We start from the raw sequence: 12924 nt of genomic DNA, 5'->3' as shown, positions 1-12924 counted from the left end.
ATGTTTGTAAAGCGCTTTGCAAACCTAAAACCCCTCTGTAAATGTGGGGTCCTCTTAGCCCCATCACACGGCCTCATTTCTCTCAGTAAGTTGCCTGTGTCCTTAATTATGGGCAAGAAGGGATATAGGATGTTTGAAGCAGGGAGAAGTTTTGGAACAACTTCTGTGGGGAATGAACTAGGGAATGGGTTAGGGAGGAGTGGAAGGAAGGAATGATTTTGTAGGGCGCCCACACGGCACGGCTGTGAGACTTGGGAGCCTCTGGCAGCGTTGGGTTGTCTCTGCATAGGTGTGGGGGAGCTGGCACAGTGCAGAGATGAAAAGGCCATTGGGGCGAGATTAGAAAGGGAAGGAGAGGGGCAGCTAGGTGGCACTGTGAGTAGAGCACCGGCCCTGGGGTCAGGAGGACCAGAGTTCAAATCCAGCCTCAGACACTTGACACACTTACTAGCTGTGTGACCTTGGGCAAGTCACTTAACCCCCATTGCCCTGCCTTCCATCCTGCAAAAAAAAAAAAAACAAACGAAAAAACAGAAAGGGAAAGAGATAAAGCCAGAATGAGGACCATGTTAGGAAGTCTGAGGGTAGAAGTCTTAGTGGCCACGGTCAGACGGGGTGTGTCAAGGTTTCTCCTTTGGGCTTTACACTCAGGCCTTGTTATTGGCTATTATTGATCCCTCCTTCTGCAGAGACAAAGTGAAGGAAGAAGCAGGTAGAGGGAGCATCTGTGGATAGTGAAGGCCCCTGGTAGTAGAGAGGGAGGAGAGGAAGGTAATGGGGGACTTCAGGAGAGGAAAGGTCCTAAGGAAAGTGGATGAAAGCTGATGTGAGAGGGAAGGTGCTGGCAGCTGAGGGACAAGGAAGATCGCTAGGGAAGGTGGCCTCTGAGCTGAGGCTTCAAGGACTCTGGGAATTGTAAGAGGGGGAGGTGAGGAGGGGAAGCTTGGGGAATAGCACTGAACAAAGTTTTGTCTTTTGGAGATCTGGAGGCAGCTCTCCCACCCCGGCCTGCTGGTTGGGTCCTTCTTTGAATGATTTGTCTTTGAGGCCGGGGTCTCCTCAGATTAATCATAGACTTGTCCAGTGAGGCGCATTGGAAAGCCAGATACCTCGTATGGGAGGGTTGTTGTCTATAGAAAGCAGCACAAAGTTGGTAAGGCACAAATAACTTCCCTCTGCTTCTGAGGAAAAAAAAACAGCACCCCCACCTGGGACAAGGCTGTTCAGCCAGAGGCAGCTGGACTGTGAAACCTGCCTCCGCGGGGACCCTGAAACTGGATTTGTGCGCCTTTTCGCTGCATTGTATCCTGAGAGGCAGCGAGGATATAGTCACCACTTTGTCACTGGCCCCAGAGAATGAAAAGTAGATAATTAAATCGTTTGCCCCAATTTGAAAGGGAAGCAGCCAAATTAAAATGCAAAGAAAAATTGCTGATGAAAGATTGTTTAGGCCAAAATTCAGATGACAGTACTCCACAATCTGGGAGCCTCTCTGTGCCTCGGAGAAGACACACATCTCCATCCCTTTCACCCCCTTTTCCCCAGGCTCTTTTCCCCCAAATAATCTTCCCCCGAAAAGGCAAAATTCACATTTTATTTATGTTCCATGGTTGACTCTGGCTTTCTTTCCATTTGTGTAAGTCTCAGCTTGGAGTTCATATAACTTGCAACATTTAGTTTACAAATAATTGTCAAACATTTAGTAGTAAAATAAACACTTTGCCTGTGTGTTTTTTTTTTAATTATGGTAATTCTTTGTGTTAGAATATGACTTTGATAGTATTGCCTGGCCCAGGCCTCCACTATCATTAGGACATACTTGAATTGTTGATGGTCGCATTTGCTTGTTTCTCTTTCTTAACAGTGTTGATCAGCTGGAGAGGGTGCTATATATGGTCACTATTGTTGAGGGGGGGAGGGGTTTGGATCTTTGTTCGTATTCTGTAGCTGCTGTGCCCGTAGATATTCATCAAGGGGTCATGTTAGCATCACAACAGAACTGGATAGCTACTCGAGCAACATTTCTAGGTTAGTATGTGGGATATTCAATGATGGTATTTATTCATTCTCTGTTTTTAATTGGGGATAGACTTATTTGTCCTTTTTTTTCCTTATAATTGCCTTGTTTTGCTAATGCATAGTCATTCAGGCCTGGGGACTAGTACGTTCCATTTCACCTTCAGAAGTCTCACTTCCTTTTTCATCCTAAGGATGGTGAGATGTATTCTAGTAGTTTGGTAAATGAGCAAGCCTGATAGAAGTTAAGTCCAGTGTTTACAGTCTGAATCCTTGTGTTTGCTCTCTAGACAAGTAGAACAACTGGTATTGTACATGAAAGCAGCCCAGCTGCTCGCGTCATCTTTGCATCTTGCCAAAGCCCAGATCAAGTCAGGGAAACTGAACCCATCGACGGCTGTTAAACAAGGTATGACTCCTTATTCCAGTGAGGGTTTCTAGGAGTTATTTAAGAAATAAAGAGAAGAAAGTGTATGCGCTGTGCAGTAGGTGGAGAAGGTATCAAAGGGACTTCGTTATTAATGCTATTTTAATCAAAAGAAAACCTGAGGGGAAAAAATGAATTTTTTAATCACATTTTCTAAGATCAATTCTAACTGTGTAGCCAGGGTAATGAAGTAGGAAGAGACAAATCAGGGGATCTTTTCTATTTCTAAAATTGATAAATTTGTGCCATATCTTAACTTTTCCAGTTGTCAAAAATCTGAATGAGAGGTATAAATTCTGTATCGCCATGTGCAAGAAACTTACAGAAAAGCTGAACCGCTTCTTCTCTGACAAGCAAAGATTCATTGATGAAATCAATAGTGTGACCGCAGAGAAGCTCATCTACAATTGTGCCGTAGAAATGGTAATCTTCTTTGTGTGGTTTGAACGGTAGTGGTAGAGGTTCTCTGTCTGTGAAGGGAACCTGTTGACTTGCATCAGCCATCCCTTCCTTGTCTTCACCCTGAGTCCTTGATTACTTTGTAACGCAATGAATCTAAAAGCTTCTTTTGCCTAATTGTTAATATAATTTGCACATTGAATTCAAGAAATGTGCTTGCTGTGTGCAGAATTTTATTCTTGGCATCAGGAGTCACCCAGTGAAGATGTCAATCCCTGCTTTAATGATACTTAAGAGTCTAGTAGAGGCTGCAGTGCAGCCCCCACTGTACAGTACTATGTGGTCCATAGTAGGAAAAATCATTTGCATCTAGAGGAGTCAGGGAAGGCTTCATGGAGGTGGTGGCATCTGAAGTGGGTTTTGAAGCATGAATAGTATTTTCACAGGCAGAATGGTAAAGGCATGAACCAAAGGCCCTGAGGTGGGCTGGCAGGGTCCCTGTGAAGGGGAAACAACCGGGATATGGTTCTAGTGTGTGTGGGAAGGAGTGTGGAGAGATTTGGAAAGGGAGGTTGGAACAGAGAAATAACATGCTCAGCTCTGCCCTTAAGAAAGATGAGCCACATTGTAGAGTTACTTCCGTGGATCTGTGAGCTCATCCATGGGAACATTTCCCCAGAAGGCTGTGTCACAGCCCAGCCACACCTGTGAATTGGTTCTTATGCTCTCCTCCCACAAGCCCTCCATTGGCAGACCACAGAAAGGGGGTGCATTTAAGCAGAGCAAACGGTCAGACATGAGGAAGGCCTCGCTTCAGCCTTGGATCGCTCCTGTTCACATGCTGCTGAGTGAAGCCAGAGAGGAACCAGGAAATCCTGCTGATTGGGCTCTCACTGTGGCAGGGGTGTCCTTTATATATCCCATGGCTCCCCCTCCCCAAACCCTCTCAGTTGAGAACAAATTCAGGCCCTTTCCTGAGATTTCCCTCTTCTCCCTGTCATCTCCTTCACTCTTGTCTCACATGAAGAGGTGGCCCTTCTCCTTGCCAAGGTGAGCCCTTCTTTGTGCATGGATGATTGAACTGTCCTGCCATCTCTCCTCCACTCATTTGTCTTTAGTCTCCTCGTCTACTGGCTGCTTCTCAGACTGCTTACAAGCACGTCTCCACATGCTCAGAAAACCCTCACTTGATTTCCTGCCCCTTCGCTCTGTCTACCTCCCCACCTTTCTCTGTGCCACCTCCCTGCCTTTTGTGGCTGAACTCCTTGAAGGTTATCTCCAATCAGTGCCCCCCACTTCCTTCCCACTCACATTTCAACTCTCACTTCCAGCCACATCATTCAATTGAAACCTCTCTCTCCAGAATTACCTACATTCTTAGTGGCCAAATTTAGTGGACTTTTCTCAATCCTTGTCCTTCTGGACCTCACTGAAGCCTTTGACCCTGTCTCCCGTCTTCTCCTTGCTCGTTTCTCTCTGGTTGGTGGCCTGGTTCTCCTGTTTCTCAGACCTCTCTGATCACTCCTCAGTCTCCTTTTCCTCAGTGTTGTCCAGATCATGCCCACTCACTGTGGGTATCCCCAAGGGATATTGTTCGTTTTCTCGGATGAGGGCCCAGGGCCCTTTTCTGTTCTCCCTTAATGGTATTTCCTTTCATGATCTCATCAACTACCACAGTTTTATATTCATCTCTCTACCCATGATTCTCATTTTCATTTGCACAGCCCTAATCTCCATCTCCAACTCTTAATATCTTGTAGATGTCTTAAACTCCGCATAGCTAAGAGTTGACCATGCTGTCTTTCCCACAACCCCTCACCTTTTCCTAACTTGCCTATTACTGGCCACGATATCCTTGTTTTCCACTCCTCACTTACTTTCTCTCCTTTGACACTGGTGCACACATGGACTGTTGCAGTAGCCTTTTGGTTGGTCTTCTTGCTATAATCCTCTCCCCATCTGGTCCATCCTCTCCTCAGATGTCAGAGCGATCTTCCTTAAGTACAGATTTGACCGAGTCACACACAGCCCTTTTGCTCCCTAGTCAGTAAACCACAGCAGCTCCCTATTACCTGCAGGATTCCATGGATAATCCTCTGTTTGGCTTTTAGAGGCCTCCATAACCTGGTCCTTTCCCATCTTTTTAGTCTTTTTAAGCCCTATTGACCTCCATGTACTTGCTCTGTGATCCAGCAGTACTGGCCTCATCCTGACTGCATTTTTGCTGCCTGTCCCTCATGGATGGAACTCTCTCATTTCCTTCTTCTGGCTTCTTCCAGGTCTCAGCTAAAGCTCCACATTTTGGTTCTCTTTACCCTCAGTGCTTTCTCTCTAAGTCTACTCCCAGTTTATCCCATTTGTAGCTTGTTTGATTATAGTTGTTTGCTTATTATCTATCATCTCTGAAGACTGGAGGAGAGAGTGAGGCTGATGACTTTGCTCAGTAAGCTCTGCCTCACTCAAATCTAATTCATTTGCAAGTTGAGACTTTACCCTTATAATGTCACTGATCCTCTTCGAGAATGAAGGACAAACAACAACAACCTTCTCTCTTACTAGACTGTGTGTTCCTGGAGAGCAGGTTGTCTTTCGCCTTTCTCTGTATCCCTAGGGCATAGGACAGTTCCTAGCACATAGTAGGCACTTAGTAGTTGCTTGTTGACCTGACTGTTCATGGTTTACTTGTAGTGACTGGCTGTTATTTTTATAAAAAATATTTTCTGCATGTTAAGCAGTTTGTCTGTGATAAAGCTATTAAGAAAACACATGTTTTCACTCACCTACCTAGCAAAAATTCACAGACTCAGATTTTGTTTTCAGGTTACTGAAGCATAGAAACAAAATAAGTCACTTTCCTAATTACTTGGTTTTAATATGAAAGATTGATTATATGATCATCAGTAACAAAAATAGATGTATTGAAATGGAGATGTGAACAATGTTAAAAATCAGAACTAGGCAGGGAAAAAAAGCTTGATGTGATATTTTATCTACAATTCTCACCATGAGGAGATACCCTGTTCTCCAGGCAGTTTCAGGTAATTTTTGCTTCCTTACAATATGAAAGACTAATTGTACAGAACAGTCCTTGATTCATTATAGTTAAAGATCTAATGGGCTTATTAACTACCCACAGATATGTTTAAAACCTGTTTCATAATTTAAAGGCAAAGGGATAACATTTCTCCAGTGGGTACATCCCTTAGATTAATTTTTAAAAATACATTTTATTGATATCATTTGTTTCCATGTCACTTACATTTATCAAAGTATCCCCTTCCCATCCTCTTCCATAGATCCAGCCTTTATAACAAAGGATAAAAAGAGGGGAAAGAAAACCAGTTGAGGAAAATTATCCAATACATTGAGTGATTCTGCCCTGCGCAGTGTGCCATAGCCACAGGCTCCCACTTTTGTCAGGAAGAGTGGGGGTAGACTCCCTGGGCCATTCTGTCCTCATCCTTGGGTACTGTTTTCTGGAGTTCTGCTTATTTTTTCCACTCTGCATAGGCCCCTCCAAGCCAGGCTTTCCGTGCTCCTCCTTGCCCAGCTGGACTTCATTCCATTCATGGACTGGGACTTGGTGCTGCTCTCAGAGCTCTGTGATGGAGAGACCACGGTGGATAGGGAGGCACTGGAGTCCCTTTCTCCCGTCACTCATTCTGAATTGTTTCCCAAAGCGCTTGGGCCAAGTCGCAGCCTTACCAACGTCGAGACAGGCCCCGTCTGGCTTTTCGCAATCCCTCCAGCCTTGCCTTGGTCACCGTTGCCCGTCGGCCGAGTGTGTTGTGGGGCCTCAGAGTTGCTTTGATGGACATTTGTTGTCTTAGCCATTAGGAGCCTCCTTCATCGATTTGAGAACCATCCAGCCCTTTGGCTGCTGCTGTCCTGTCAGACGGCTTTTGGCCTTGTGTGTTTCTGTAAATTGCTTGTATACCTTGGGGAGTAGAGCTTTGTTGGGAGGTTGAGAAGTGTTTTGTGCCCAGTAAACCACTTCCCTTCTCATCCCATTGGCGTTCATTTGTCTGTGTAAAAATTTCCATTGCATGAAGTTGAAATGACCCATTTTATCTCCAGTAATTGCCTCTTTCCAGTCAGTCAACAGGCATTTACTGAACACCAGTGGCTGTGTTCCAGGCACTGTGTGAAGTGCTGGAGACACAAGGATAAGTAAAAAGATAGTCCCTGTCCTCAAGGATCTCACAAGATCCACTGTCCCTTGTTTAGTTAAGGATTCGTAGCCCTCCTTGAATGAATTTTGTCAGAACTTGTTGCTCATCTGCTCTGAAGCAACAGTCAGAACAGGGAAGATGATTGTTTTCTGAAGAAAGAGCAAACTTTGGGGCTTTGGAGGTCATCTAGTCTGACTTTACAGATGAAGAAACTGAGGCTCAGAAAAGTTGAGGGACTTGCCCAGGGTCACTCAGCAAGTTAGTGGCAGGGCTGGGCTCCCCCGTTGTTGCCCCTCTACTCTGGTGTTGGACCATGACACAGGGCTTATATTTCAGGGTCTTGAAATGCCAGAATTGTGTCAAACCCCAGGAATGAGAATTCCTTACCAAAAGAATAGTCATAATCACTAAACACCCTGTGTCTCAGGGAACATTAAAGTCCTTGGTTAGGAGAAGAGGCTAAATCAGGTTGTAATAGTGTTTATCTAGATTTCTTCTAACTAATTATGTAGTTATTTGTATACTAATTCAACTTAATAATTTCATCAAAATGTGAAATGCCTTTTTTTAAAAACTCCAAGATTTATGGCTATCTTGTTTTAAATTCATTTTATTTGCTTGGGACAGTTTAGAAAGTTCTGATTTTTTTCCTTTATCCCCAGGTTCAGGCAGCAGCCCTTGATGAGATGTTTCAGCAGACGGAGGATATTATGTATCGTTATCACAAAGCAGCTCTCCTTTTGGAAGGCTTAACAAAAATCCTGCAGGACCCTGCAGACATTGAAAACGTACACAAATGTGAGTGTGTGTGTGTGTGTGTGTGTGTGTGTGTGTGTGTGTGTGTAAAAAGGACAGTGCTGATACAATTGTTGACCTCTGTGACCCCAACTCAGGAGAGTTTCTTTTTCACAACCATCTCACCCTTCTCAGAGGTTATTAATTGGAAAAATAAGGACCAGCCTGATTCCATCTGGAGGGGAGGGGAACAGCATCCCGCTGAGAGTGTGCATGAGTGCTTTGCCTCTGGCACCAGTCAGCATTTTTGAAGTACCTACTGCATGCCAGGCTGTGCTGAGTGCTGGGGATGCAAAAATTGAATAATAGCGCCTCCCCTCAGGGAGCTCAGTCTTAAAGGCCTGGACCCAAGCAAACAGTCCAGGTTGGATGAGTGTTATCCCCATTTTCAGAAGAGGAAACCAAGGTGGAAACCAGTGCTCAGAGATTAAATGACTACCCCGGGTCCCACACCCTAGTGAGGGGTGGATCCCTCAGGATTTGGTCCTGATTTTAGAGTCTGAAAGTTTTCTGTTTGAGCAGGTTAGCAATTACCAAAAAAGAGTCTCAAGGTTTACAAAGTCTTCTTGCCTGTAAGATGAAAGGGTTGAGAGGGTTGGCCTGTCATGCCCCCTCCAGCTCTAACCTGGGTTTATCTGGACGGCTGTGAGTGAGGGTCTGGGTCCCTGGAGAAGGCAGCGCAAGGGCGGGTATGGAGTCATGATCTTCTTTTACATTTCAGTTTATTCAGTTATCCCTGGTTTATGCTGTCTGTCCTAAAGGGCTTTTTCTGGTTTTGTTTGCAGATAAATCTAGTATTGAAAGAAGGCTGTCTGCACTCTGCTATGGTGCAGTGACTGTCTATGAGCCATAGCCTCTCCCATGGACTGAGCAGCAGTGACATTTAGAGGGGTGGGGGCCGGGGCCCTCCTCCGGGGAGGATTGGTGACTACCAAAGAGAATACCATTGATGCAGAGAAGAACAATGGCCCCTGAACTGTATTTGTGGGGATGGTGTACTGGATGGAGAAGACACCCCCCCACCCCTTTCCTTTTTCTCTCTTAGAAACAGGAGAGAAAGACTCTACCTGGGCTTCAGTCTCGACTTGGTAAGTGTGCCTTGGACTGAATGATGGATCAGTGCAGTTGTCCTGCCTGAGGATCTTGGGGATCCTCCCCCAGCCCCCAGCAATGAGGGAGATGCTGCTGGAAGTGGAGTCTCCTTCAAAGTTTGCCTCTCAGACTGCCAGGAAATGCCCAAGGCATACAGTAGGAAGGGGCAGGTCTGACTCTTGGGGTGAGGTTGGCTCAGGCCACGTGCATCCAGAAAGGGATAAACACCGTCTGGAGTCCTGGATTTGCTCTGACGTGGCTACATGCTTTATTTCCTTCCAACAGATTTCATGTTGCACTAATTTACTAAAGCAATTGTATTGGACTTTGCAGAACTATTAATTTAACACCAGATAAGGCACAATGGACTTAACTCCAAAAAAGTTTCATTTTATTGTAAATAAATCCTTTGCAGAATTTCAAATGTAACTTCTAGGAGAATTTTAAACAGATTGTAAAAACTTATATTCATGTGACCCTTTGCCTTTTTTTACCTATTTGTCTACAGCTACCAATTTTTTCAGTAATGGAAATGTTTTAAGTTCCTGGTTTGTTTTTGCTTTTCCTATATAAGGCTTGGTTGCCTTTTTTGTTGTGCATGCAGAATGTGCATTAATTAGCGCCTGTGATCTCAAGGGGTGTGTTAAAAGCGCTCTCTGTCTACAGCTTCTTGGGCAGTATTAGAACCAGTGCTGGAAATTGAGGGGCTCTCCCAGAATGTTGGGGCCCGAACCAAGGATGGTCATCTAGATGCTTGTTAGTGATGCGGGCTTTCTACATCAAGTTTATGAAAAATCAGGTTTGTTTTTTCTTAAGGAAGTAGGGGTGGGGGCTCCTCCACCTGGGTGGGCACTTTTCATTTCAAGCTTAGTTCTTGCAGCTTACCAAATAGTAAGGCCTGGAGTGTTTAGGCAAGTTACCTGAAGACTCCTCTGGAAATGGTTCCAATATTGTATTTTATTTTGTTTTGGTTACTTAACTGCTTGAATACTTGAAAGAAACCATTCTCCAGAACAAAATCATTTTAATCCTTTTAGATAACGTGGTCTGAACTCTTTGACAAAGTTGTACAGTAGCTCTGGCATCGATAGCGTTTTAGTGTACTGATGAAAACCATGAGTTTCTCTTTACTTTGACAAAGTAATGTAATTTTTACCTTATTTATCTGGATGAAATTCCAACAGTTAATTTGAACGTTTATTTATATAATGTTTGTATTTTTAGGTCTTTAATACAGTGTTTCTACCTCTCATTTGTAACAGCATGCATTCTTCTGGAAACTAGGGAATAACTCACTGAACTATTGTGTGAGAGCCTTTTTATTATCGCCTGTATAAATGTATATTAAGGTAAAATAAAACTGACAACGGTTTCTAGGTGCAGTTTGGTCTCTTCCAAACTCTGATTCCTGATAGGCAAACAGCTACTTTTTCATCCTGGATAATAGTGTATGTGTGTGTGTAATACTACTTATATCTTTAAGGTTTGCAAAACACTCAAAATAGGTTTTCATTTGCTCCTCACAACCACCCTGTGAGGTGTAGGGACTGTTATCCCCATTTTGACAGATGAGGAAACCGAGGCAGTGGTTAAGTCACATTGCTAGTAAATGAGCCCAGATATGAACTCAAATCTTCCTGACTCCAAGTCCATTGTGTTGTCCACTGCCTCGCTGCCTGTCCAGACACCCCACACTTTGCTGTTGCAGATATTAGGATAATAGAAGGGTATAATCATTCATGTTGCAGTTCAGGGAAGTTCTTAGCCATTTACACAAAGACCAGTGTAACTCCTGGGAGTCCTTCCTGATGCTTGATTGGGTGGGTGGGTACCTTCCCTCAGCTCCTGTTTGGGTTGGTTAGTCTCATCCTTTCCTAGGTCCCCATTACTACTCCCTTTCTGGGAACATGCTATGAACGTAGTAGATGTGGCCCTGCATCGTGGGCATCTGGAGCTGATCCACAACCCAAATTGTCCTCCTGCAGCACCCCCTTGGCCAGCAGATTGGAAACCGTCCTCCACTCCCACATCATTGAATGTCACTTGTTGTGGAGATTCTCACGTTTATTTTGTCAGCCCTAACAGCTCTGTATTTCTGGTTGCTTAGTGAACATACCCACTTTGATCTCCCAGCATCACCCCCTAAAACTCAGCAGGGTTAGACCAGACTCTTCTTCCTCACTATGTCCTCTCCCCCCAACTCATTCTCCCTTTCCTATTTTTCTTATAATAACATAACCTCCCTCCACCGTGTGTTGGTCTGAAAACCTGTCATCTTTAGGTGGGGAAAAAGAGGTTGGTTAGTTGACAGGCTCTGCTAATTCTACCTTGAATCTTTCCCTTTTTATCCTACTCGGTCCTTCCTTATCTCTGTCTTGGATTATTGCCACTAACTTCCTTTGATGTCTCATCCACCCTTTAGGAAGGTGGTGGATCTTAACTTAGGATTTGTTAAGCTGCTTTTAAAAATATTTTGGCAGTAGTATTTCAGTCTCTTTGGTTTCCTTTGCCATCCTATTTTATGCATATAAAAGCATTCTGAGAAGTGTCCAGAGGCTTCCCTAGGCTGCCAAAGGGGTCTGTGACATAACAAAAGGGTTAAGAATGCCTTCCCTCTCCGTGTGATGGGGACTTTGGCTTTTTGTGTTTTTATCAACTTAGCAAGCTGGAGTCTGGACTGAGTGAATTTGTCTGGACTGTGCATATGAAGGGAAGAGTCATGTAGAGATGGTTGTGACTGACACCCAGTGGGGCTTTACATTTGCTTCTAGAGCTAAGAGCAGCTACGGCATTTGAGGAGTGGGATGACGTGGTTACTTAGCCCTGTGCTGAGCATGTAGAAGCTCAATTGCTCATCCATTCATTCATTCAAGGTTACATCTGTGCTTGGGCCAGCTGTGTGGATCCTGTGTGGATGGGAACGGGCAGAGATTTGGGGTCGAGATCTCCCTTGGAGGTGGAAGGTCTCATTTCCTGGTGGACTCCCTCATCCAGAAAATGGAAATTGATGGGCCTTTGATCCACAGACCCTGTTGATTTTAAGGGAGGATCAATTATTGTTGTAGCTTGAGATCAACAGTCCCTGAAGTGCCAAAGAATTCTGGTGTCTTTAAGGCATCTGCGTGACACAGTGGGTGGAGCACCTGGCCTGAAATCAGAAGATCCAAGTTCAAATCGGACCTCAGACTCTCACTAGCTGTGTGACCTTGGGCCAGTTACTTTACCTTTCTTTGGTTCAGTTTCCTCATCTGTAAAATGGGGATAATAATAATATCCCCTCCCCTGCCCAATCACTGTGAGGGTCAAAGGAGATAATGTAAAGTGTTTAGCACAGTGCCTGGCACATAGTAGTTATTGTATAAATGGTAGCTATTATTATATGAATTTGGATGTCTTTTAGTGATGTTTTCATTAATATCACACTCGTATACAGTTTTCTGGCTCAGCTCTTTCCTCCTGCATCAGTTCTTACAAGTCTGCCTGCGTTACTCTGAATTCTTCATCGTTGTAGTTGCTGGGGTGTAATGATATTCAATTGCATTTGCAGCCTCTTCAGAAGCAGCCTTTTGCTTCATTGCATGTGCCTATCTTTCTCTCCTTTTCCAGATCTCTAAGCACCAAAGAGAAACACACACATAAGGCAGAAGGAGTGGGGACAGCCTCCAAACCCTGCCATGAAGGACAGTCACCAGGGGTTGGTGCTAAAAGGCCAAGCAGTTTCTCTCTCTCTCTCTCTCTCTCTCTCTCTCTCTCTCTCTCTCTCTCTCTCTCTCTCTCTCTCTCGCTGCTGAGGTGTGTCTCTTTTCAAACAGAGAGAAGTGTGGCAGGGACCTGGTGTGTGTAGATGGGTTCCCCAGGCCCAGCCTGCTGAAATATTCATCCCGAGTCACCTGGTCAGGGGTTTGACCTACAGCCTCTGCAAGAGTAGCAAGAGAACGCAGTGACTTGTACTGAGCGTGGTTCCTGCAGTTGACATAAAGAATATTTGGAAGTACCTATCTACCAGAAAAAAAGGGAGAGAAA

At 44.5% G+C, this 12924-nt stretch overlaps 1 protein-coding gene across 2 annotated transcripts in view; it reads left to right on the top strand.

The window, feature by feature from the left end:
• The window catches only part of ULK2 (unc-51 like autophagy activating kinase 2), an 82516-nt gene extending 72233 nt beyond the window's left edge, over positions 1–10283 (top strand). Inside the window, exons 25-28 of one of the 2 annotated variants that reach the window (XM_036766247.1) lie at positions 2307–2425; positions 2709–2866; positions 7677–7812; positions 8595–10283. In XM_036766247.1, the coding sequence (XP_036622142.1) occupies positions 2307–2425; positions 2709–2866; positions 7677–7812; positions 8595–8662 (481 nt within the window). In that variant the 3' untranslated portion in view covers positions 8663–10283. The remainder of the gene's footprint in view (positions 1–2306; positions 2426–2708; positions 2867–7676; positions 7813–8594) is intronic. The other variant, XM_036766248.1, reaches the window with a different exon arrangement.
• The last annotated feature ends 2641 nt before the right edge of the window (positions 10284–12924 follow it).

Source organism: Trichosurus vulpecula, chromosome 7, assembly GCF_011100635.1.
Source record: "Trichosurus vulpecula isolate mTriVul1 chromosome 7, mTriVul1.pri, whole genome shotgun sequence".
Taxonomy (NCBI): Eukaryota; Metazoa; Chordata; class Mammalia; order Diprotodontia; family Phalangeridae; genus Trichosurus; species Trichosurus vulpecula.
Note: the sequence above shows the minus strand (reverse complement) of the source record. Positions and strands in the feature narration are given on the sequence as shown.